Source organism: Callorhinus ursinus, unplaced genomic scaffold, assembly GCF_003265705.2.
Source record: "Callorhinus ursinus isolate GAN/ISIS: 27379988/994484 unplaced genomic scaffold, GSC_fseal_2.0 scaffold38, whole genome shotgun sequence".
Lineage (NCBI taxonomy): Eukaryota > Metazoa > Chordata > Mammalia > Carnivora > Otariidae > Callorhinus > Callorhinus ursinus.
Window position 1 is genome coordinate 11,355,221 of NW_027397100.1, and position 25,940 is coordinate 11,381,160.

General features: G+C 36.5%; 1 protein-coding gene across 6 annotated transcripts in view; it reads right to left on the bottom strand.

The window, feature by feature from the left end:
* Positions 1–25,940, bottom strand: part of ITCH (itchy E3 ubiquitin protein ligase) — a 119,967-nt gene continuing 94,027 nt past the window's right edge. For 5 of the 6 annotated variants that reach the window (XM_025875839.2, XM_025875840.2, XM_073880532.1 and 2 more), the window contains 11 exons: positions 22,687–22,759; positions 21,816–21,887; positions 19,021–19,109; positions 17,137–17,296; positions 16,766–16,899; positions 16,307–16,447; positions 14,179–14,299; positions 13,630–13,734; positions 10,300–10,396; positions 4,997–5,069; positions 1–2,637 (listed from right to left, as the gene is read on the bottom strand). In XM_025875839.2, the coding sequence (XP_025731624.1) occupies positions 2,538–2,637; positions 4,997–5,069; positions 10,300–10,396; positions 13,630–13,734; positions 14,179–14,299; positions 16,307–16,447; positions 16,766–16,899; positions 17,137–17,296; positions 19,021–19,109; positions 21,816–21,887; positions 22,687–22,759 (1,165 nt within the window). In that variant the 3' untranslated portion in view covers positions 1–2,537. Of the gene's footprint in view, positions 2,658–4,996; positions 5,070–10,299; positions 10,397–13,629; positions 13,735–14,178; positions 14,300–16,306; positions 16,448–16,765; positions 16,900–17,136; positions 17,297–19,020; positions 19,110–21,815; positions 21,888–22,686; positions 22,760–25,940 lie in introns of all 6 variants that reach the window. The other variant, XM_073880531.1, reaches the window with a different exon arrangement.

Consider the following 25,940-nt stretch of genomic DNA (forward strand, 5'->3'; position numbering starts at 1 on the left):
TTGCTCATTTTACTTTGTTTTTATTTCAACATAACATGCAGTAAAAAAAATTAACAGGATTTATTAGCATTTACAATGCTTACAAAGAAAAAGGACTCTAAAAGCAATTTAGTTCAGATTTAAGAAATCGCTCTAATTGAACACTTACAATAAATCTATTTCCAAATGTTCAGTTTGGACCAAAGTTTAAAATAGCATTGGTAGGTATTTATGTCTGCTATTTGTAGTATTTTTATATAACCTCTGATTCTTGGGATATCCAGCCCCCATTTTCCTAACACAGCAGGGAAGACATATACATGTGGCCATTTAAATTAAAGGAAGAAATGGAGTAAGGGAGATCCCAGGCTGCAAAAATATATACAAGCATTTACCTTTTCCAGAACTAAACGTTTCTTCCATAAAAATATTAAATAGCCAAGCCCTATAGAACTAGGGCCGGGGCTACTTCAAATATAACTATTCTGTATTTTAAAAATATAGGGCAGAAAGCCTTTTGGGTAATATTTATACATTTTCACACAATATTTCTAGGTCCCTAAATGAATCATCAAGCATTATGTAGAACAAAAAAAAGTCTACTTTTTTTACATTATTTAATTTAATCTCATAAATCTCTAGTAAATATTGTAGATAACTACATTTTAATGAGAATTCACCTCAATAGTAAGACTTTATAGAAGGCTTAATCTCCACAGCCATATATTACCAAAGTTCAGATTTATATAATGAATGGATAGTTGGCAGACATTCGCTCTGTAAGACAAAGCAATAGCATTTTCCCCCTACCAACAAAAAGGCAGAGTCCCTACTTGGAAACAACTACGGCTTTTAGAGACCATACATTTCCTGGAGTATATGGAATAAAAAACAAAGATAGGGTTGGGGAGAACCTAATCTCCCCCCTTTACACTGACAATTTGTAGATGAGGCAACCCTTTCACTCAAGTCTGCTTTATGATGGCAGTGTTTTAGAGCACAGTTACGCAAGTTTAAAAATGTTTTTGTTGTTGTTCCAGGATGTAAGAGGAGTTAGGGACAAAGAAAAACCATTTTCTTTCCATGTGGAACAGGGGTTTGCTACTCTCTGCTTATTTTTGGCTCAGTGCTACTTGTTCATGTTATGCTACTGAAACCTGCCAAAGTCCTGTTTCACAAATTATGAGGCTGTCCTCAGGGTTCAGCTGTGATGGGCACTCAGCTGAGAGGCTTCAACCCACTGTCCATAAAGTTAAACCTCTGACAGCAGCCTTCCTGACATTAGGCTAAGTTAAAAGAATTAACTATAGAGACATTCAAAAGTGCACTAATCAGATATCAATGGAGCAGTATGAAATTAAACAGTCATGGGAAAAAGAAGGAAAAGCCTGTTAAAATTTTTTGGAGTGAAGAGAATATCCAATTCAGGACAATGTAAAGAATGGAAAGGACTACTCCAAGGTGTCAGAGAAATGATCATTTGAAGACTTTTAATTCATACAGAGAATACATTTCTGTGGTTACTAGAAATGTATTGCTAGTAAATGTATTACTCCCTTCTTTTTAGCCAGTACCACAGCTCTCCCTCTCTAATGAAAATGTAATTTAGAGGATGTTTCATTGACCTCTTTCTTTGGGTGTAAAGTACTCTAGTTATAACTTGAATTCCTTAGCAATAATTAAATATAACTGAAGTTGTTGGATTATGATAGATGCAATTTACATATAGGAACATACAAAAATTGTCAATGATGGCCTTTGATGAATTTAGCTAAATTAATCCCAATTCTATATTAACTTTTATAAAACCACCATGAAGGAAGAAGCACAGTGTTAATACTGTTTGTAAAGTTTAGTATTTGCAATTAAAACAATTAAACTTCCAAATGAAGAGAGTTATAGGGTCATTTGCAGGCTGGGACCAACTTCTCCCTGAATTCCAAGTAACAAAACTGCTTTGTAGAGTGATTCAAGAGTCTTGCATCACTTTCCAAGGATAATAGCAAAATGATGCATGGATTCATGCTCCGGAAGGAAAAACAATAGTCAGGCCAGGCTGAAATGAGAGGGAGAGCACAAGCCAGAAGTTTGCTCACATCCCCAGAAGCTGGGCTAAGTTTGCGCTTTTAACAAATACCTCCCACCAAGAGGCTTAAGATCTTACATATTTCATGTACCAAGGGACTTCCCTGCATATCTGCAGAAATCTCTAAAAGAAAAAAATCTACTCCCCAAGTGAGACTTTTGACACACATATACAAAACTGTTGTTAAGGTAACAATCTAGTGGAATAAGACAAGGCAGATTTCATTGCTGTGTTAAATCTCATGTTAAGTAAGGTTTGACTAGTCATTTGCAGATCTGATTTCTGGAAACACTGAGTAGAAATCCAGAATCACTGGGAGATAAATCTCAATGATAACATTAATTTACTTACACTCAAATAACTCTCTAAACAGTCACAGCCCTATTTTACAACAAGATGTGCAACAAGCAGAGAAGGAAAAGGACAGATTGCAAATAAGTTCATGTCCTTTGGTGGCACAAGTTCTTCAAAGTTACTCTTGTCCAAATCCTTCTGTTTCTTCAATGGCAAATAACAGCTTTTCTTTCAGTTGCTCATAGCTCTTGTAGGGTGGCAGGTCCAGGCGGTTAAAACTAAAAGTAAGAATTGTTAGCTTGAGAAAAGGAAATATACAAAGAATCATATGAGCAGTCTAGTATTTAACAACACTGGTTTTAAAGTCAGGCAAAATTGAGTTCAAATCCCAGCTCTGTCACTGGGCCTTTGAACAAGTGCTTTTACCTTTCTCAATTTTGGTTTCTTCTTTGTTAACATGGGAATAACAGTATTTATCTTTCAGGGTAGAGTGAAGAACTAACAAGTGTATACAGAACACAGGGCCAAGAGTTAGTCCCCTCAAACTCTCCCATTCACCCTAATCTAGATTAGTGGTCAGCAAACTTTTTCTGTGAAGGGCTAGATAGTAAATATAGGCTTTGTAGGCCACAGGTCTCTTATCAAAAGGTTTTAAGTACAGATCATCCTTGACTTACGACAGGGTTACATGTGGATAAACCTATGATAAGTTAAAAATATCATTAAGTCAAAAATGCATTTTAATACATCTAACCTGCCAAACATCACAGCTTAGCCTAGTCTACTTTAAATGTGTTAAGAACAGCTTCATTAGCCTACAGTTGGGCACAATCATTGAACTCAAAACCTATTTTATAATGAACTGTTGAATATCATGTGATTTATTGAATACTCAAAGTGAAAAACAGAATGGTTGTATGGATATGGACTGGTTTAAATATACTGGTTGTTTACCCTGATGATTGCTGGCTGATTGGGAGCTGCAGCTCACTGCCACTGCCCAACATCATGAGAGAGTATCATATACATATTGCTAGTTCAAGAAAAGATCAAATTCAAAATTCAAATTACAGTTTCTACTGAATGCATATGCCTTTCACACCATCATAAAGTCAAGAAATCTTAAGTCAAACCATCTTAAGTCAGGGACTGTCTGTGTACTACTTAAACAGTTTTCTGCTTTAATATCTGATATTCTATTCCTACTGAATTTCTCTGTCCTATTCTTGGCTGTGAGGTTTTAAAGGGCATCTTCTAATTTGGGGCCATATTATTATCACCTTTATAAGGTAGTGAGTTTGCCATAAGGCTCTGGCCCCTCTGCTATATTTTAAGGATAAGGCCTAGGCAGATGTTTGACATCAGAAGAAATCATGCTATCCACAAAGGGAAAATAAATCTACGGTCGTAACTTTTGTTATTTCTTGCAAATGAAAACCTGGAACTTAACTTAAGTAATGAGGCTGGGTTTTGTGTGTGACTGAGATAAACTGTTCACAGGAGTGTAATGGTTCAATCTGTTCCAAGTTAGAAAAAATCAAATAAAAAATGTATTTGTACATGTGTACAAGATGAATGTACAAAAATCAACTGTACTTCTGTACACCAGCAATGAATAATCTTAACAATCTGAAATGAAATTAAGAAAACAATTCCATTTATAATAGCTTCAAAAAGAATAAAGGGCTTTCCCCCAAACTGATCTACACATTCAAAGCAATTTATATCAAAATCCCAGTTGACCTCTTTGTAGAAATGGACAAGCTGATCCTAAAATTCATATGGAAATCCAAAGGCCTTAGAATAGCCAAAACAATCTTGAAAAAGTTGGGAGAATTCATACCTCCTAATTTCAAAACTCATTACAAAGCTATAGTAATCAAGACAGTGTGGTACTACCATTAAGGAAAGGCAAATATATCAACGGAATAGAACTGGGAATCCCGAAATAAACCCATGTATATATGGTCAACTGATTTTCAACAAATGTGCCAATGTTATATTTTAAAAACTATGTGTATGTATATGAATGAAAATATAAAGGAACAGACACTAAAATAAGTATAAAGGGCAGATGGGAGAAATAAAGGAATATCCAGCAAGGTTACGGAAATGTCTCACAAAATAAAGTTCAAATATTGTTGATGTTAGGTGGGATTCCAACATACTGTATCTGAATTAAAATTAGCATTGTTTTTAGTTCTGTACATTTTTGGAAATGTGGTTAAGTTACATTTATAATGAGAAAATATTTCTGTTCTCCCAAAAGCTATGAAAGCTTGATTTCTTCTGCTTCCAGAGAAAAGTTAAAAGTTTTCCTAGTATCACATTAAAAAAAATTCAGGGGTAGGAAAAGGGACTGACTACAAATGGGCATAAGGGATCATTCTGGAGTGACAGAAATAATCTAAAATTGGTTGATGGTTACTACTCTGTAGATCTACTAAATATCAATGAATTTAAATGAGTAACCTTATGATCTTTAGTTTTACTGTACATAAGTTATGCTTCGATAAAGCTATTATAAGTAATTCAATACCATGGGGAAATACTTCATTTCTAATTTCCAACAGGCTTTAATATCTACAGGGTAACTGGAAAAAGGCTATTTTCTCTACTCTTTCTGATTTTACTTACCACGTATGACTTCTGGGCAACCAATTTTCTTTTCCAACTTTTTCAATGCAGAATTTTTGTGGTCCATTGCTCCCTAAAACAGTGAAATCATCAATAGTTTGATACTCAATGGTTCTCAAATTGTGACCCCCTCAGTCAAGCAGCATCAGCATCACCCGGGAACTTGTAAGAACCACAAATCTGGGGCTCCTGGGTGTCTCAGTCAGTTGAGCATCCAACTCTTGATTTCAGCTTAGGTCATGATCTCAGGGTTGTGAAATCAAGCCCTGCATCAGGCTCCGTGCTTAGCGTGGAATCTACTTGGGTTTCTCTCTCTCCCTCTCCCTCTGCCCATCTCTCCACTTGTGCATGCTCTCTCTCTAAAATAAATACAATCTTTAAAAGGAAAAAAAAAACACCCCACAAATCCATAGGCTCTACCCAAAGCCTACTGAACTGAATCAGTAGTTTGTGTTTGAACAGGCTTCCAAGTGATTTTTTTTTAAAAGGTTTTAGTTTTTTTTTTTTTTTAAGATTTTATTTATTTATTTATTTATTTGAGAGAGAGCATGAGAGAGAGAGCATGAGAGGGGGGAGGGTCAGAGGGAGAAGCAGACTCCCCGCTGAGCAGGGAGCCCGATGCGGGACTCGATCCCGAGACTCCAGGATCATGACCTGAGCCGAAGGCAGTCGCTTAACCAACTGAGCCACACAGGCGCCCCCAAGTGATTCTGATGAGTACTAAAGTTTGAGAACCATTTTGTTAATGTATGCCCAAGAGACGAAAATGCAGTTTTATCTGGCACTCCTTTGCCGGAGTAAGAGAATGCTATAACTAGTATACCTCACCTAATAACAGAATACCTAAAAAGCTTAATTTTAGCTTTAAACACAAGAGGAAAACTACAATCCACTGTCTTATACAATAAAACTTTATTTAAATATAACCTAGTGAATTCAGTATTTTTTTTTTTTTTAAAGATTTTATTTATGGGGCGCCTGGGTGGCTCAGATGGTTAAGCGTCTGCCTTCGGCTCAGGTCATGATCCCAGGGTCCTGGGATCGAGTCCCACATCGGGCTCCCTGCTCAGCAGAGAGTCTGCTTCTCCCTCTGTCTCTCTCTCTCTCTCTGTCTCTCTCATGAATAAATAAAAAAAAATTTTAAAAAAAAGATTTTATTTATTTGACAGAGAGAGACACAGCGAGAGAGGGAACACAAGCAGGGGGAGTGGGAGAGGGAGAAGCAGACCCCCCCCCCCCCACCGCTGAGCAGGGAGCCCGATGCGGGGCTCAATCCCAGGACTCTGGGATCATGACCCGAGCCGAAGGCAGTCGCTTAACCAACTGAGCCACCCAGGGGCCCCTAGTGAATTCAGTATTAACAATGCTTGTGCTTATAGGTCCTGCAGAACCCTTATACACTTAGACCCACTTCTTGTCTCTCCTCTCAGTTACCTTCTGTTACAGAGTGAATGGTGATCCTAAAGCACTGTTTTTCTAAAAGGTCACTACCAATCCCTAGAAAACATTTATTGGTAGTCACAATGACTGGTGGTGTTACTGGACTTTAGAAGGGGCCAGGCAAACTAAATGTTCTGCAATGTGTGAGACAGTCATACTCAAAGAATATTCTTATGTTCTCAGGTCCCTCTTGACCAGTACATATATGCATTGGTAGTACTTCTGATTTAATAACATCAAAGTATTTACATAAGCAGTTATGTGAAAAGCCCAGTAAGACAGGAAATGGTGATTATGAAAAAGGATAGTTAAAATTATCAAGCTCAAAATTATGTTAACTCACTCTGAACATTCTCTCTACTCAATACAGCATTTCTAACCACAAAGATAGAATGCTTTAATAGTGCTAATTAGTATATAACAGAAGAGTCTGGACTGCATTCAAAAGACAAAGAATCAAATATTAAAAGAGAGAAATAGGAAATGACAGGATCTTAGTGAATTTCACCAATAAAGGCTATCTTACAAATATATCATCTCATCCTAAATGCTTTCTAAAACTTTATGGAATGGTAAGACCTCAAGTTGTATATATTATATATACTGAAATTATTTTTAGGTTGCCTGCTGTTTTCAATCTTATTCTGACATTGCCCCTAAACCACACAAGTTCTATGTGGACTCTTGCACCTATGTGCCTATTTTCAATCCATTTCAACTTTCAAATAATACGGTCTCTGAGGACTTTTTATGTATCAGAGTCTTGGCCTGTGGCGGAATTTCATCATAGACACCACCTCATTTTTCTCTACTTTGATCATCTGTAATTTATTTTGGCAGGTCTATTATCCCTACTTCATTTAGATTATTTCCCTGTTTTTCTTTCTTCTTTTTTTTTTTTAAGTAGGCTCCACATCCAGCATGGAGCCCAGTGTGGGGCCTGAGCTCACAACCATGAGGTCAAGACCTGAGCCAAGATCAAGAGTTGGATGCTACACCGACTGAGCCACCCAGGTGTCCCTCCCTTTTTTTCTTAATCATATTTAAGTCTATTATTTCTTGCCCTTTTTCTTTTTTTATTTAAATATTTTATTATTTATTTGACAGAGAGCACAAGCAGAGGGAGGGAGGGGGAGAAGCAGGCTCCCTGCTGAGCAAGGAGCCCGACGTGGGACTCGATCCCAGGACCCTGGGATCATGACCAGGGCCGAAGGCAGCCACTTCACCGACTGAGCCACCCAGGCATCCCTATTTTTTTTTTTTTTTAAAGATTTTATTTATTTATGGGACAGAGAGAGACATAGCGAGAGAGGGAACACAAGCAGGGGGAGTGGGAGAGGGAGAAGCAAGCTTCCCACAGAGCAGGGAGCCCAATGTGGGGCTCGATCTCAGGACCCTGAGATTATGACCCAAGCCGAAGGCAGATGCTTAACAACTGAGCCACCCAGGTGCCCCTCTTTTATTTTTTTTTAAAAGATTTTTTTATTTGTCAGAAAAAGTGAGTGAACAAGTAGGGGGAGCAGCAGGGAGAGGGAGAAGCAGGTGAGCAGGGAGCCTGACGCGGGGCTCGATCCCAGGACCCCGGGATTATGACCTGAGCTGAAGGCAGACACTTAACCAACTGAGCCACACCCAGATGTCTCTATTTCTTGCTCTTTCTATCTGTTCTTTCATATTCTAGTGTTTCTTATAAAGGTTTCTGATCCTATCTTAAACCCAAACCTTTTAAATAGGAACAAGTATCTACTAACTAGTATCTTCTAACAGTTGTTCCCAAATATACATTGATTGAAATAAATATTTCATTATAAGTCACTTCTTAAAAATTTTCTATGTATTTTTTTTTGTTTGTAGGTACTTTTATTTAATGTCTACCAATTTTATTCCAGAATATTGTAGAGGATATTATAAATATTTGTTATAGAAGTGGGATGTTAGATCTGTCAAGGTTGAGAACCATCACATTACATTGTTATATACATCATTCTTATAACTTTCTCCTCCTACACTGGGTGGAAGGTTAAACTAGATGGCCTCTAAAAGTCTATGAACCACAATCTCCTCTTGGCCTTCCACAGGTATTCTCCTGTGTTTAGATAGCTCCACCCAACCCAAATATTATTCCCAAGAGCAGACCTAGTTCTCATCTCTTAAATGATCAGATCTCTAGTTTATACTGAAGCTTACACCAGTTTTTTCCTCATTTTGGTCATTACCTTACTTCCTGAACCACCAACATGGTTTTTCTTTTTCAAATTAAGAGAGCATTCTCAAAAGGTTCCCCTCTCCGAAAACTTAGTAATAATAAACCTTCTCTGAGACCTCTCTGGCGCTGGATTAAAAATCTCCTTTCTATATTGCTTCTGAGAGACCAGAATATTTATTTCTCCTCTTTCCTCTCTGGGCTCCAAATTCTTTAAGTCTGCCTCTAGGCTATTTGTCTCATCCCTAAATACAGGTGTTTCTAAGCATCAGCCCTCTACTCTTTGTATTCTATTTCTGCATAAGCCAACCTGTTCTAATAGCTTCAAGTGTCATTGCTCTACTCTTACCTCTAAACTCCTACTTTGGCAACACCTACTGAACTGCCCCTCTGGCTCCCTGGTTTTCTTCTGATTGTCTGGCAGTTGCCTTGAACTCAAGAGGTTCTTTTTTTTTTTTTTAAAGATTTTATTTATTTGACAGAGAGAGACACAGCGAGAGAGGAACACAAGCTCGGAGAGGGAGAGAGGGAGAAGCAGGCTTCCTGCCGAGCAGGGAGCCCAATATGGGGCTCGAACCCAGGACCCCGGGATCATGACCTGAGCCGAAGGCAGACGCTTAACGACTGAGCCACCCAGGCGCCCCTCAAGAGGTTCTAAGCCACTCATTATCTTCCCTCAAAACCTCTAAACCATGTTCTTTACACTATACAACTTCTCCATTTCTCTATTTTTCAAAACATGGTTTTATCCTTGGCATTCTTGCTTTATGTCTCATCTTCTAATCAAGTTCTATTTCTACATTTGAAACTTCTCTAGCATTTATCCCTTCTTTTCCATCCCTACCTCCATCTCCTAAGATCAATTGCTCCAATATTTTCTTCCTCTCTTCAGGGTTTCCCTTATCCTTTAATGCATGCTACACCTTGCTATCAAATCTTCCTAATATGCAGCTTCAGCAAGTTTTCCTCTCTTCACAAGTTTCCACAGCTTCCAACACCCTCAGAGTAATGTCCAAAATTCTCGTCTGGCTTTTAGTCACTGTATCCAAAAATTGCCTACTTAGTTCTTCAGTTCTCTCTGCTTCAGCTGAAATAGGCTTAGGGATCATAACTTCTGTTCTCCTGTGGTACTTGGCATAATGCTGGTCTTAAAGATTTAATTTACTTTATTTACTATCAGTCACAAAAGTGTTTTCATGGTCATTCATTTCCAAACAACACACATTTTGATCAGTGACTACTACGTGACAAGCACTATGCTAGGCACCAGAAATAAAAAGATGAAGATATGGACCTGTATCTCAAGGAGCTCCAGGTATAATAGAGAAGTGTTAAGCACATCATTAAAATATAATACAACCAACAGTGCCTGGCTCATAGGAGACACTAAAATGTTTGCCAATGACTGAATGACCAGAGATTTACATATAGAATATTGCTATCCTACGAAGTTAAAATGTGGGATCCAGCCTTAGGGTTAAAAATTTCTAGAGGTAAGGACTACAAAGTGAATTAATAGTTTATACAAATCTAGGTTAACTGTGACTGGTTAGGAAAATGTCTATTTTTTGTTATTTCTGGTAAGTTTTATACATGCTGATTTGATATAACCATGTGATAAACAATTTTCTGTACAGGAAAAGTGATCCTGTATACATACCCATGAGGTCAGCAAATCCTCCAACTGGCAACCGGCAGGTTCCAGTAACAAACTGCAGAAGTCTCATTCTCTTCTCATTATCAATTTCTTTAACAAACTGTTAAAAAAAACAGCACACACACATAAAGATATATATATATATATGGTCCTATATTACGTTTAGCATAAGCAAGAATGAAAAACGATCATTTCAGGGCGCCTGGGTGGCTCAGTTGGTTAAGCGACTGCCTTCAGCTCAGGTCATGATCCTGGAGTCCCGGGATCGAGTCCCACACCGGGCTCCCTGCTCAGCGGGGAGTCTGCTTCTCCTTCTGACCCTCTCCCCTCTCATGCTCTCTCATTCTCTCTCTCAAATAAACAAATAAATAAATAAATCTTTAAAAAAAAAAGAAAAAAAATGATCATTTCAAATGAACTCCCAGTGTTAGATGCACTAGATAATGACTATACCCCATCACTGTGGTTGGAGGAGCTTCTCCATGTTTGTCAAAGCCCTGCCAACCTTCCCCTATATAAATCTTAGGACCACATCCTTTCAGGGAGACAGAAAGAGAAAGGTGCCCTCTGCCTAAGAGCTCCCTACTCACAAAGTCTCAAGATTAGCTTTTTTAGAGCAGCCCCTTATTTTACCTCCCAGATATGCTTGTCCTATAGGATATTCATGTGGTTACATGGGACACAGAGCTTGAGTCAGTATGGACTTTTTGGTTTTATGAACAAATGAGATCAAGCTCATAGAACTCTGATCCAGGTATATCCCAATAACCTCCTTCTCTCAACTTCTCTAGGTTTTGGTGTAGTTATACACTATCAGAATCAGGTGGCTTTCAACTCCTACAACTCTGGTTCAAAACATTAGGTTTATGGAAGATACTTTCTGGCCTGTAGCACAAGTATTTTGATTCAGCCAAATATTTTCTGTGAATAATTTTTATCCTATTGTACTACTGTCAAGTATTTTAAAAGGCTAATCCTATTTGCTATAGAAGCTCAGTCTATTTGGGTTTCTTATGAATTTCTTTACATATAAGTAACAGACATTAAAAAATTTTTTATTTATTGTGGTAAAATACATATAACATAAAATTTACCATTTTAAGCACACAATTCAATGGCATTAAGTATGTTCACAGTACTAACTATTACCACTATTTCCAGAATTTTATCATCCTAAACAAAAACTCTGAATTCATGAAACTTATTTCCTCATCCCCAACAGCCCTTGTTAGCCTCTATTCTACTTTGTCTCTATGAATTTGCCTATTCTAGATACCTCATATAAATGGAATCATACAACATTTATGCCTTTGTGACTGGCTTATTTCACTCAGCATAATATTCTTAAGGTTCACCCCTGTTGTAGCCTATCAGAATTTCCTTTCTCCTGAGGGTTGCTGGAGTGGAGGGGGGTGGGAGGGATGGGGTGGCTGGGTGATGGACACTGGGGAGGGTATGAGTTGTGGGGAGTGCAGTATATTAAGACTGATGAATCACAGACCTGGACCCCTGAAACAAATATTACATTATATGTTACTACTACTACTACTACTAATAATAATAAAAGAATTTCCTTTCTCTTTAAGGCTGGATAATATTCCATTGTATGTGTATACTACATTTTGTTTATCCATTCATCTGCTGATGGACACAAGTTGCTTCTACCTTTTGGCTACTGTGAATAACGCTGTTATGAACATAGGTATACAGTATGTGTTTGAGTGCCTGCTTTCACTTCTTCTGGGTATACCTAGGAGAACTGCTGGATATGTTAATTTATGTTTAGCTTTTTGGGGAGCCATCAAATTGTTTTCCACAGTTGTGCACCACTTTACATTCCCACCAGCAATGCAGGAGAGTTCCAATTTCTCTACATCCTCAACAAGGATGATTATTTTCTGTTTCTTTATTTTTTTTAAAGATTTTATTTATTTATTCATGAGAGACAGAGAGAGCGGGAGAGAGAGAGAGAAGCAGAGGGAGAAGCAGGCTCCCAAGGAGCAGGGAGCCCGATGCGGGACTCGATCCCAGGACCCTGGGATCATGACCTGAGCCGAAGGCAGACGCTTAACCATCTGAGCCACCCAGGCGCCCTATTTTCTGTTTCTTGATAATAGCCATGACAGTAATGGATATGAAATAGTATCTCATTGTGGTTTTGATCTGCACTTCCCTAATGATTAGTGATTTGCGCATCTTCTCTTGTGCTTATAGCAGGTATTTTTTGAAGACACATCATTATGATTCCAAACCAGGTTGCTCCCTTACGTTTTGCCTTCTAAACATTATATAATTCTTAATGAGGTATGAATGATGAAAACCATACTTGAGACAGTTCCATAATATTCCAAAAGTATTTAGATCAAATGCAGGGGAATCATCATTTGAAGTTGTCTTATACCCTCGGCAAAGGTGCAAGGTGTGTGTTGCTTTACTCAGCAATAGTTTTTTAAAAATACTGTTATAATCTTTTTTTAAAATTTTAATTCCAGTATAATTAATATACAGTATTATACTAGTTTCAGGGGTACAATAGTGATTCAACAATTCTCTGCATTACTCAGTGCTCATCATGATGAGTGTACTCTTAACCCCCTTCACCTGTCTCACCCATCCCTCCACCCACCTCCCCTCTGGTAACCATCAGTTTGTTCTCTCTAGTTAAGAGTCTGTTTTTTTGGTTTGTCTTTTTTTTTTTTTTTTAAGATTTATTTATTTGAGAGAGAGAGACACAGCGAGAGAGGGAACACAAACAGGGGGAGTGGGAGAGGGAGAAGCAGGCTTCCTGCCGAGCAGGGAGCCCAAAGCAGGGCTCGATCCCAGGAACCTGGGACCACGACCCAAGCCAAAGGCAGACGCTTAAAGACTGAGCCACCCAGGCGCCCCTGTCTGTTTCTTAAATTCCACATGAGTGAAATCACATGGTATTTGTCTTTTTCTGGCTGACTTATTTCACTTAGTATTACACCCTCTAGATCCATTCATGATATTGCAAATGGCAAGAGTCCAGTCTTTTTTTTTTTTTCTTAAGATTTCATTCTTTTGTATAGCTGAGTAATATTCCAGTGATATACACCCACACACACATTTATATATATATATATATATACATACACACACAGACCACATCTTGATCCATTCATCTATCAATGGACAGTTGGGCTGTTTCTATAACTTAGCAATTGTATAATCTATTCATTTATTATAATACATAGGATGGAAAAAGGGGCCTGAATATACTGGTACATTTTGTTCTGTGACTTTCTTCCATGTGTGATAAGCAATTTCTAAAAAATTATGATGTTCTGCCAACAGAAATAAACTGAGACAAACCTGCCAAAACCACATGATTTGTTTGCTTGTCCTAGTGTAATGACGGTAGATGGCATGTCTTTGCCAGTCATTCAAATCAATCTCTTGCATTCCACATAAAAGGACCTTTGGAGAGTAAAAAAAAATTCTTTACAGCCTATATAAAACTGCTAGACAAAGAGAAGACTAATATTCAACAACTTTCAAAAAACAAATTAATCAGAGGCTTAGGCTTATAAACTGTGCATCAAGAATTGTGTCTACATTACTTATGAAGGTTGAGTTTCCATGGATAGTGTCATATATACACATATTCAAAAAGAAATACACATATTCAGGTAAGTAAGTCATTCATTGTAGAGAGGTTCTGATAGTAATTCTTTTTGGAGGGTAACACTTTTATATATTTGATAAATTACGGACTTTTTAAACCACTAGGGATGCTTCAAAACATCCTGCTAGCATAAAAAATACTATTGCTCCTGCAAAGATGAGAAAGTGAACTGAAAGCAGACACCTGAAGGCATTATTTACCAGCATGCTGCAGAGGAAATAAGAAAAACTCATTACCTCTAATTCCTTTGCATCAAAGTATTGCAAATACTGCTGGGGAAGAATTTCATTAAAGCCCTCAAAGAAAGCTTGTGTCTGTTCTTCAACACCTCGAGACAACCTCCATTCAGCTACCATTCTGGTAAATAAATATTAAAAAAGCTATCAGGAAGTTTAGATTTTACCTTTAAATTCTGAGTGTAAAAATAATTTTTAAAAACTTTATTATGAAAAACTTCAAATATTTATAAAAGTAGGATATAATGAGTCCTATGTATATCCCAGCTTCAACCCAACACCAATCTTATTTCATTATGCCCCTACCCATACCTAGAAATCATATACTATCATTTTAAACATAAATAATTCAGCATGTATCTCTGTAAGATAAAGTCTCATTTTGAAAACAATCACAATTCTATTATCACACAAAAAAGTAAACAATTCCTTTACAGCCAAGTATTCAGTGCTCAAATTCTGACTGACTCAATTTAACATACTGCTTCAATCAGCATCTAAAAAGGGGTCATACATTGTAAAAGTCTCTTAAGCTTTTAACTTATAGATACCCCCTTGCAATTTTTTTTTTGAAAGAAAATACTTTTTTTGAAGATAGAGGACGTGCGTGCATGTGCGTGCATGTGCGTGCATGCGAGAGCAACAGAGTGTGTGGTGCGGGGAGGTACTGAAGGTGAGGGAGAGAGAATCTCCAGCAGACTCCCTGCTGAGCAAGAAGCCGCAGCGGGGCTGGATCCCACCATCCTAAGATCATGACTGAGCCACCCAGGCGCCCCTTGAATGAAAATACTTTTTTTTTTTTTTTAAAGATTTTATTTATTTATTTGAGAGAGAAAGAATGAGAGATAGAGAGCATGAGAGGGAAGAGGGTCAGAGGGAGAAGCAGACTCCCCGCTGAGCAGGGAGCCCGATGTGGGACTCGATCCCGGGACTCCAGGATCATGACCTGAGCTGAAGGCAGTTGCTTAACCAACTGAGCCACCCAGGCGCCCTGAATGAAAATACTTTTAATGAAAATTCTCTACTAAATATTCTAGATTTTAACTTTGACTTTAAAAAAAGATTTTATTTATTTGAGAGATCGAGAGAGAGAGAGTACGAACAGGGGGAGAAGCAGAGGGAGAAGCAGACTCCCCACTGAGCAGGGAGCCCAATGCAGGGCTTGATCCCAAGACCCCAGGATCATGACCTGAGCCAAAAGCAGACGTTTAATGGACTGAGCCACCCAGGCGCCCCTTGAGGTTCTTTTCAATGACTTGATATTACATGGCACAGTGGTTATAGAACTGGTATTTAAAAGAGTGATCTAGCACTATTTCTACTCTTAAAACTCCCACTTTTGGAGAAAAAGTGAAAGTTCTATATAACCAAAATTCTTTTTTATCCCTTTATAATCTTCAAATTGTGGTTAAACTGAAAATATACCAAGAAAGGTGTATAAAACTTATCAGTACCCATTAGATTAATTCTTTGAGTTAACCAGCAGGATACCCTGCTGCCTCCACAAGAATCTGTTACACCTTCCTATTGGTCTGCTGCCAGACTTGTTAAAAGAAATTTAGATTGTCTACTGAATATGGTCTTTAATTTCTTGTAATGGGGCTTCTTTATCTACCACTTGGATGTAGTTCTAACTGTTCTCTTAAGGGTTACTATAACTTATTAGCCTCCACATTTTCTAAAGATTCCTCATTTTCCTTGGCCTCTGAAATGCAGGACATGGCAGAATGGGGTATCAACTCTGAGCTGCCTGACAGCACCACTACACTTCCCTATTTACTATTTGTGACTTGTGCTTTCCAGCCTTCCCATCTCTGTTTATAACTTTTGTTCTCATTTCTGCACAACTGAATTCTCCCCAACCTTCAAAGCTTATATTAACTATCATCAGTTACTTGCTCCATGATTACAACTAAAAGAAATAATGTCTCCCTTCCTTGACTTCCCATACCACTTTCCTTGTTCCTCTATCAACACACTTGTAAGGTAGAAAAGGATCATGTCCTTGTTATATACGATCAGTTCTCATGATTAGTAAAAAGGCAAACATTATCTTTTGAAATACTGTCCAATGTGCAGCAGCCCAACAGAAACGCTAAAGTATGTTAAAAGGAGCATTCTCTCTCACCTGATATATTCCTCTTTATTTTCTTCTGTCACAAGAATATTTCCACCATTAGGTTTCAAATCATGACTCTTGATTTCACCTAAAATTTCTTTATCGACAGAGAAGTACATTTCCAAACCACATTCCTCAATATTGTTTTCTCTGCACAAATGAAATTAACACTATTTGTTATACTAATTCAATCATATAAAAAGTATTTAAAGGATTGTGTTCTTCAATAATTACTATAAAACTATAGCATCAAAATAATAAGAAAACTGGAGAGATTATACTCTGAAGTCATATTTTTACCTAATATAATGGGTGTATTCTGTAAAATCTATTGTATTAAAAAACAAAACAAGTTTAATATTTAAATTCAATAAACCAACTGCATGCTTACAGTTTGGATAAGCTACCAACACCATTATGAAAGCATATAAGACTATATTTTGATAAATTAAATGGAAACAAACTTACTTAACCCAGATGAGAGAATTGTAAAATTCTGGATCAATAGATTCTAAATCCTTGAGTCCAACTGGTTTGTTCAATATACGCTTATAGAATGGCAAAGAAAAACCTGTGTCTATGAATTTCCCATGGAACAGAGCCTATATGAGAAGAAAATAATACCATTTATGATTATTTTATAATAGAATGTTAGATGAATTCTTCCCTGAAAGCTCCCGTCATCTATTATGCCACATTTTTGGGAAAAGGACAAAGATAACAAACCAATCTTAAAAAATGTCTTAGTGATGAGAAAATTTCAAATGAGAAGGTTAAAGAAACAAGGCTTTAGTAGTGCTGAGTTAGCAAAGTAAACCCAGTTCTCCACCTGTACTTACCATGGCAATAAACCTGCCAATAAAACGAAAATATTTCAGGTGATCTGGATTGATGTAAGAAGCAGGATTAATCTGCAAGCAGTAGTTATCTTTCCCTGCATATTCAAACAGGCAATACATTGGGTTCAACACCTCGTGTGACAAAAGAAAGAACCACTCTCTGAAATCAAAAGAAAATTTAGGGTGAAAAAACCATGCCAACAAATCAAAGAGCAGTGCTACAAAGTTCTCAGGGATCTACACTCCTCAGCTGGTGATAGTTTTCTAATCCCATGTTGATTTTGAACTGCATCTGTTCAAACAGACATCTAGTTTACAGAGATGATATTTGCACACTGCATATTATATTTCAAAGAATCTAAGACATCATCGACTTAAAAGACACCATTATTTGCTGAGCCACTAAAAATTTTTCTAATTGTGATACATATCCCAACGTCAGAGACGTTAAAATATGAGTCTTAGAATCAATGAAATACTATATAGAGGCCAAGTTTAAAATTCACTATTAACCCATGTAGTTAGAGCAGCTGAAAGAAGTCTAATATTACCCCATCTGTTACTAAACCTCACAGTATTCCTCGTCAAATGCCACTGCTCTCTAAATTTTAGGTAAATATGAAAAAACTTCCAATTTCACGAAGACAATAAAACATTTAATCGAAGCTACTCATTCATTAGAAAAATGCTCTGAGGAGCTCTAATTCAACTGTTGTGAAAATACCAACCAATATTAACGTAAGATTATGGTTACTATATAACATGGGTGGGCCTGGTAGGTAGAATGGATCTGGGGCAATACAGATGATACTAGCTTGTGTCTGAGATTTCTTTTCGTGAGTTCATGGCCTCTGGTGGTAATGCTGCTTATACTTTAATACTATTTGATTTTCTAATTAAGAATAAATGATTGCCCTCCTCCTGAATTACCTTTAACTTATACAAAATTCAATGTTTCTATTCATATTTATTATTAACCAGTGGTTATTTCATACATTTTGAAATGTGAACTTTAATACATAACATAAATAAGAACTACTAAAATGTAGCCATCATTTAGTAAGCACACAAAAATGGAGGGTCTGAACTAAGTCACTAATAAACACTATTTCTATTCTTCACAATAATCCTAGAAAACTAGATGTGACTATTCTTTTTTTTTACAGATGGAAGAGATTTGCCCCAGGTTGTATTAATGAGTGCAGAAAAAGGATTCAAATCCAATCTTGACTCCAAAGTCCTTGCTTTCCACACTGCCACTGCTATGCAAGTATTTAACCTGATGTGCTATATTGTTATGGAATAAGCAAAGGAATTTCTTGAGTTTGTCTTCTAGGATTTGATTAGAAGCTCCAATATTAAGAAAGCAGAATTTAAAATTTTAACTCCTATTTTACACATTCCTCTGTATTCTTAAAACAGCTATATTAATCTCAGTTGGGAACTGAATGGCTATTATCTGTATCAATAATCTGTGATGGGGAAAATAACCTGATCACTATAGGGCCTTGTACACTCGCTCTGTGGAACAAAAAAGAGGTGGTAGACTGAACACTGGCTTCTGGTTTGATGATACAAAGCTTGCATCCAGGCTCTACATCTTAGTTATGTGCTGTAGGTTAGTCTCTGAACCTTATTACCTATAAAATTCTATCTCACAGGGTTATCCTGAGGATTAAAATGAGTAATGTGGGGGAAATCAACTAGCAGCCCCTTAGAAAGTGCTGAATTAGTGTTTGCTGAACTTCTGTAGCTGCCAAATAAAGGTACAATAATTTGCTACATTCATTTTCCTGAAATAAGATTGAGAAAATACTTGCAAGCAAAGTGAATGATACCTTTGGAAGAAAGGAACTAAGTTCTGAGTATTCATATTATCACTACCTTGCTACACCTCCATAATCTAAACCTTCTTCTCCTGGAAAAATCACCCACAAACGTCTTCGCAGATCTTGGGGATTGAAGCTCATTATCTACAAAATAATAAAAGGATTGGTAAAAGCAGTTGTTGAAACATCATTCTACCACTTCCAGGTCTGAGATATTCTTCCTTATAGGTAACTTGAGTTTCCCATGACACAGAATGGTGTTCGTGGTCTAGTCAGCACCATACATGCAGAAAATACATTAAAGTTTTATAATATTTTATAGATATTATACACATCTATATTTTAATATACCTTATAGATACATAATTTTCTTTTAAATAATCCTACTTTTGACTTATCAAGTTGCTTCTGTCACTTGCTTAGAGCTAACTGTGGGCATGGTCCTTTGTTAGGTCATTTGGGTGGTGAAGGGTTTGGTTTGGTTATGTTTGGGTTTGTTTTACAGCCAAAAGTACACATAACAGCGTTTGGCTAACCTGGAAATGAAAACCAGTGGCTGCAGAAAGAATATAGTTAATTTTGGAAACTCATTCTCAGTGGAAACCTATAAATACCTGGAAAAATACTCAAATTTTGTGTCCTACTACAGTGGTTAATAAGATCATCTTCATATTTGAAGGACAGCACCATTACTGAAATATAATGAGTAGATGATTTGGGTTTTTCCTTTGTAAAACTAATTACTTGCCTAAAATTGGGCCAAAGAACATTACAAATATTAATTATTCTTAGAAAACAAAGTGACAGGGCCTGGACAAAGAGAAGTGGACTTAATGCCTCTGTTTTATGAAATTAGAATGAACTCTCACACTAAATATCCAAAGAGGCCCAGTAAGTAACCTGCTTATGCCAGGGCTCAGTTCCCACAAAATAAATACATCACTTTCATGAATTCATATACCACTAAAAAAATCCCAGATATAACAAAAAATTCGATGCTATGACAAATATTCTACAAATACTCTAGGTTAGGCACATAGCAATACAAATGACAGATATTAAAGGTTAAAACATTTGTTTTTGTTGGTTTGTTTCTTGCTCCCTTTGGCTATTCCTTGTCCCTAGGGCTGCTCCCCAAAACCTAGAGCTGTTTTTGATCTCTCTTGCTATTCCCCCAAACCTGAGACTGTTCCCCTTTGGAAATTCTGGTTGTTTTTTTTTGCCCTGTGTTTGATACTTTAGGATTTGCTGTTCCCTGGGAAAAATATCTTTAAGTAGTACCCTTTAATAAACACCTAATAGTAAAAAAATTTTTTTCTCCTGCAATTTCCCCAATGAGCAAAAACACTACCCCAAACTTTATCCACCACTTAGGAAGAAAATTTGATGCTAATTTTGCTATTAGATTTGTCACTCTTCCAAAGCAATCAAATTTTTCTCATAAGTTTTGGTTTCACATTTATTTGATGGATATCAGATCTAGGGTGACAATTTTAAACAACTGTTTTAGTACCATCTGGTCTGTCAGTCTGCAAAAGCCTTTAGGTTTCAAAAGTCAAAAAATAAAGGGATATTTAATCATGTTTTGCACCTTTCAGCACTGCAATAGCAAGTATGGTCCAAGAAACTGGCCCACCAGAGACTGACTACATAGTTATGAATATGAAAATTAGAAGCAGGTAATGACTGGAGTTGGGAATGGCCTTGGAGACTTACATAAGATCAAGGGAATCACTCATAATTCTCTAAATGACCTCAGTTAAGTTCTGCTGCTAAAAAGCTATCTGCTCCTACTTAGCAGGATGTCAACTGGCTTTTCTCTTCAATGTTAATTAGTGAGGTTCCATTAGGAAATGTACATAACTTTCTGAAAGCAAGTAGCCAGCTAAGTCAGACGGCCTGCCAACCAACTCAGAAAATCTCTTTTCCCTTGTATTCATTTTGAAGCTATAGCTACCACAATTATCAATAGGGGCGTGATAATAAAAAATTATGTCCATATCTGGCCATAAAATAAGGACTAAGTAGATGTTTTCACTTTAAGACAGTTTTTCACTGGCCATCTTTTTTTTTTTTTTTAAAGATTTATTTATTTATTTATTTGAGAGATAGCACGAGAGGGAAGAGGGTCAGAGGGAGAAGCAGACTCCCTGCTGAGCAGGGAGCCCGACGCGGGACTCGATCCCGGGACTCCAGGATCATGACCTGAACCGAAGGCAGTCGCTTAACCAACTGAGCCACCCAGGCGCCCTGGCCATTTTAATCTTTACAACAAAATCTCTTAACATTTATTTGCAGTTGGTTAAGTTGCAAAATAAAAGTAAGTGTAAATTAACTTGGGTTCTGAGGACAATAAAAAATTTGTTGACTACTTCTGAAAAAAATATCTTTATTTTGGTATCATAACCAATGACCAATTTCTTTCCTACATAAAAATTTTTTTGTAAAAATTATGAGCGACAAATGCTTACTGTAAAAATGCAAGTAACACACAAGTATAAAAGCAAAATCATCCCCTCTTCCTTTCTACCCATCCAATAATGTTCATATGGATATTTCTTTGGCTACCAAAAACCTATCTTTTTACTCAAATATCTATTTCAAACTGAGCACTTAACTTAGAAACGAAAATCTGAAACTCACCAATTACTTTAAATTACTGACATTTCAAAAGCACAAGACATATACATATACAAACATATACATGTTCCTACATTGTAAGTACTAATGCAGCTGGCAATACTTAATTTAAGGACTCCAACTCAAAAGCCCAAACTGTTTAGACCTGGAACCAAAAGTGGTTCTGGGCAGGCAGCCACGGGGCAAACTATCAAGTGAATAAGACAGTACCTGCTGAAAGGAATCTTCAAACAATGTCTTTCTTGTCACTGTAATCTTTATGTGCTGTGGCATGGCCAGTTGCTGAAACATAAGAATGACTTAAGTCAACTCTATTAAAATAGCCTATTGAAAAACCAAGAGTGAAGTTCTATTTACTTTTATTTTTGCTTAAACAGAGTATGAATATAAACTTATTTCAATAGTGTTTAACCATGCATTTGTGAGCATTCACGCTAATTACAGATCATTTGATATATAACAAAAGAAAACAAAAGAAAAAAGATCTCATATGCAGTGCGTAATCAGTCAAATAAATCTTTAATTTTCAAAAAGCTAACTTAGATTACTCTTGCTTGCCTGGGCCCACTTAATTACATAAGTTTGAAGTTTAAAAATATTCATCAGTTAACATTTTGATTAGTACATTAATTTTATTTAGAACCCATAAAGAAATCATTAATTCAGAAAATATATATCAGAAATAACTGATCACATCTGGGAAGAATACTCAGAATGTAATTATATATATATATACATATATATGTATCAAATATTAGATATGAAAGGGGCTGGTTACAATCTATACACCAGAAAATGTTTTAACTCATTTGTGTGAAGATTTTTGCAATCTTAGAATTATGGGTACTGAAAGGAGAGTAGCAGTTTTTTTTATTCAAACTGTTTCAAGTTTATTCTTCTGGACTACAGAAGCCACAAATGATCTGATAAATCTTTTTCTTTGCCCTAAAAATAGAAAAAAGAGATTCTGATGCTTCCCACTTTACCTGTTTTTCTATGGCTTAATTATTTTCACAATCACTGTGTAATATAAGCAACATATCAAAAGAAAAGGAGTACAGAAAAAAGTCCTGATACTAACCTGACACCAGAACCGGAAATACTGAACTTTTGCCTTGAAGTCCCGTACATAGGCTATCTGTGGTCCATTGTCTCTGAGGAGGAATGTTAATATGACATATATAGCAGTTCGTAAGATAATATACAGAAGGAAAGCAAAATACCACACCCCCTCAGTACTCAAATATAAAAATACTGTAGCATAGCATACTCCTAAACACCACCTTAAAAAAAAAAAAACTTCTTGGGGCACCTGGGTGGCTCAGTTGGTTAAGTGTCTGACTCTTGATTTTGGCTCAGGTCATGATCTTAGGGTCTTGAATTGAGCCTCACATCGAGCCCCACATCAAGCCCTGCATCGGGCTCCATGCTTGGCTTAAGATTCTTTTTCCCTTTCCCTCTGCCCCTCCCCTCCCTCTCTTTAAAAAAAATAAAAATAAAAATTCTTGGCATAAAGTTGTTCAATATACACTTTGTTATCTTTCAGTGTGTATAGGATATGTAGTGATGTCCTTTCACTTTCATATTAATTTGTGTTTTCTTTTTTTTCTCCTCAGATTTACTAGGGGTTATCGATAGTAATTTTTTTCAAGATCCAACTTCTAGCTCTGAGTTCTCTATAGTTTCATTTTCATTTTGTTAATATCTGCTTTTATGCTTATTTCCTTTTTTGTGCTTATTTGGGGTTTAACTAACTTTCTAGAGTAAGGTGAAAGCAGTGATCACTGATTTTATACCTTTCTTATTTTCTAATCTAATCCTATACAGAACAAGAAAATTTCTTCTGAGGACTATTTTTGTTAAACCCCACAAAATGTGATATGGTGTATTTTTATTATCATTAAATACAATGTTTCCTAATTTCTCATGACTTTATTGAGCCATGGGTTATTAGCAGTGTGCTTAATGATGGAAAGAAGCGTATGTCTGTCATAAAGGAACCACTATGGTTTTAAGGTTTTCTGTTTTCTATCTATTATTTACATATTTAAATATTTTCAAACATTTAAATTCAATTAATTAAAATACATTATTGGTTTCTGAGGTATAGGTCAGTGATTCCTCAGCCTTATATAATACCCAGTGCTCATTACATCATGTGCCTCCTTAATGTCTATCACCCAGTTACCCCCTCCCCCCACCTCCCTCCCCTCCAGCAAGCCTCAGTTTGTTTCCTATGATTAAGAGTCTCTTATGGTTTGTCTACCTCTCTGATTCCGTCTTGTTTTAATTTTTCCTCTCTTCCTCTGTGATGCTGTTTTGTTTCTTAAATTCCACATATAAGTGAGATCATACGATAATTATCTTTCTCTGATTGACTTATTTCACTTAGCATGATACCCTCTAGTTCCATCTACATCCTTACAAACAGCAAGATTTCATTTTTTTGATGGCTGAGTAGTATTACATTGTGTGTATGTATATATACACATACACCACATCTTCTTTATCCATTCATCTGTCGGTGGACATCTGGGCTCTCATAGTTGGGCTACTGTGGACATTGCTGCTATGAATATTGGGGTGCAGGTGCCCCTTCAGATCACTATATTTGTATCTTGGGGTAAATACCCATATTTAAATAATTTTTAATTTCATTAAAACCTAAGTGGCCTGAATTTCTAGTTTCTTCTTTACATATGAAAGTTTTTTAAGATTTTATTTTTAAGTAAACTCAACACCCAACGTGGGGCTTGAACTCACAATCCCGAGATCAAGAGTCACATGTTCTACCAACTGAGCCAGCCAGGAGCCCCCAAAGCTTTTAATAAGCAGAAATTATAAAATTCAAAAAGTAACAAGAGGTAAATATTGCCCTGATATCAAAGCCAGAGACACCACAAGAAAACTACTGACCAGTATTTCTGATGAACTGATATGAGTCCACAACAAAATATTAGCAAACTGATTTCAGCAGTATATTTCTTCAATATAAGAGCCATTTATGAAAATCCCACAGATGACAAACTCAGTGGTGAAAAATGAAAGCTTTCCTTCAAAGATCAGGAACAACGCAAGGTTGCCTGCTCTCCCTTCTACTCAACATAGTACCAGAAGTTCTAGCCAGGGCAATTAGGCAAGAAAAAGAAACAAAAGGCATCCAAATTGGAAAGGAAGAAGTAAAAATTATCTTTGTTTGAAGATTATATAATCTTATATTTAGAAAATTCTAGATTCGAAACAAAGAACTATTAGAACTAATAAGTACATTCAGCAAGGTAGGATATAAAACAACACAAAAATCAGTTGCATTTCTATACACTAACAACCAATAATCTGAAAAAAATTTAAGAAAACAATTCCATTTACAAATAGCATTAAAAAAACCCAGGAATTTACTAAACCAAGGGGGTAAAAGATTTGCACACTGTGAAACTACAATACATTGTTGAAAGAAATTAAAGAAGACAAATAAATGTAAAGACATCTTATGTTCATGGCCTAAAAGACGTAATATTGTTAAGATGTCAAAACAAACCAAAGACAATTACAAATTCAATGTAACCCCTATCAAAATCCTAATGACTTTTTTTGCACCAATAGAAAATTCTATCCTAAAAATCACGAAATCTCAGGGACCCTAAAAAGCCAAAGCAATCTCAAAAAAGAACTTGGAGAACTCACATTTCCTGAGTTCAAAATTTAGTAAAACCTACAGTAATGAAAACAGTGTGGAACTACAATAAAGACAGACATAATGACCAATGAAATATAAACTCCAGAAATAAACCTTTGCATATATACATATGGTCAAAGGATTTTTGACAAGGGTGCCAAGCCCGTTCGACAGTCTTTTCAGCAAATGGTCCTTGGAAAACTGGATCTCCACTTGCAAAAAAATGAAGTTAGACCCTTTCCTAATACCATTTACAAAAATTAACGAAAAATGGACGCAAAACCTACACCTAAGAGCTAAAGTTATAAAACTTAGGTCAATGCACAGAATAGGAAAAAATATTTGCATATGATGTATCTGATAAGGGATTAGTATCCAGAATATAAAGAACTTCTAAAATTCAAAAAATAAAAAACAGGGCTCCTGGGTGGCTCAGTTGGTTAAGTGACTGCCTTCGGCTCAGGTCATGATCCTGGAGTCCTGGGATCGAGTCCCACATCGAGCTCCCTGCTTGGCAGGGAGTCTGCTTCTTGCTCTGACCCTCCCCACTCTCAGGCTCTCTCTCTCTCTCTCTCATTCTCTCTCAAATAAATAAATAAAATCTTTAAAAATAAAAAAGAAAAAGAAAATAAAAAACCAACGAGATGCAAAGATGGGCA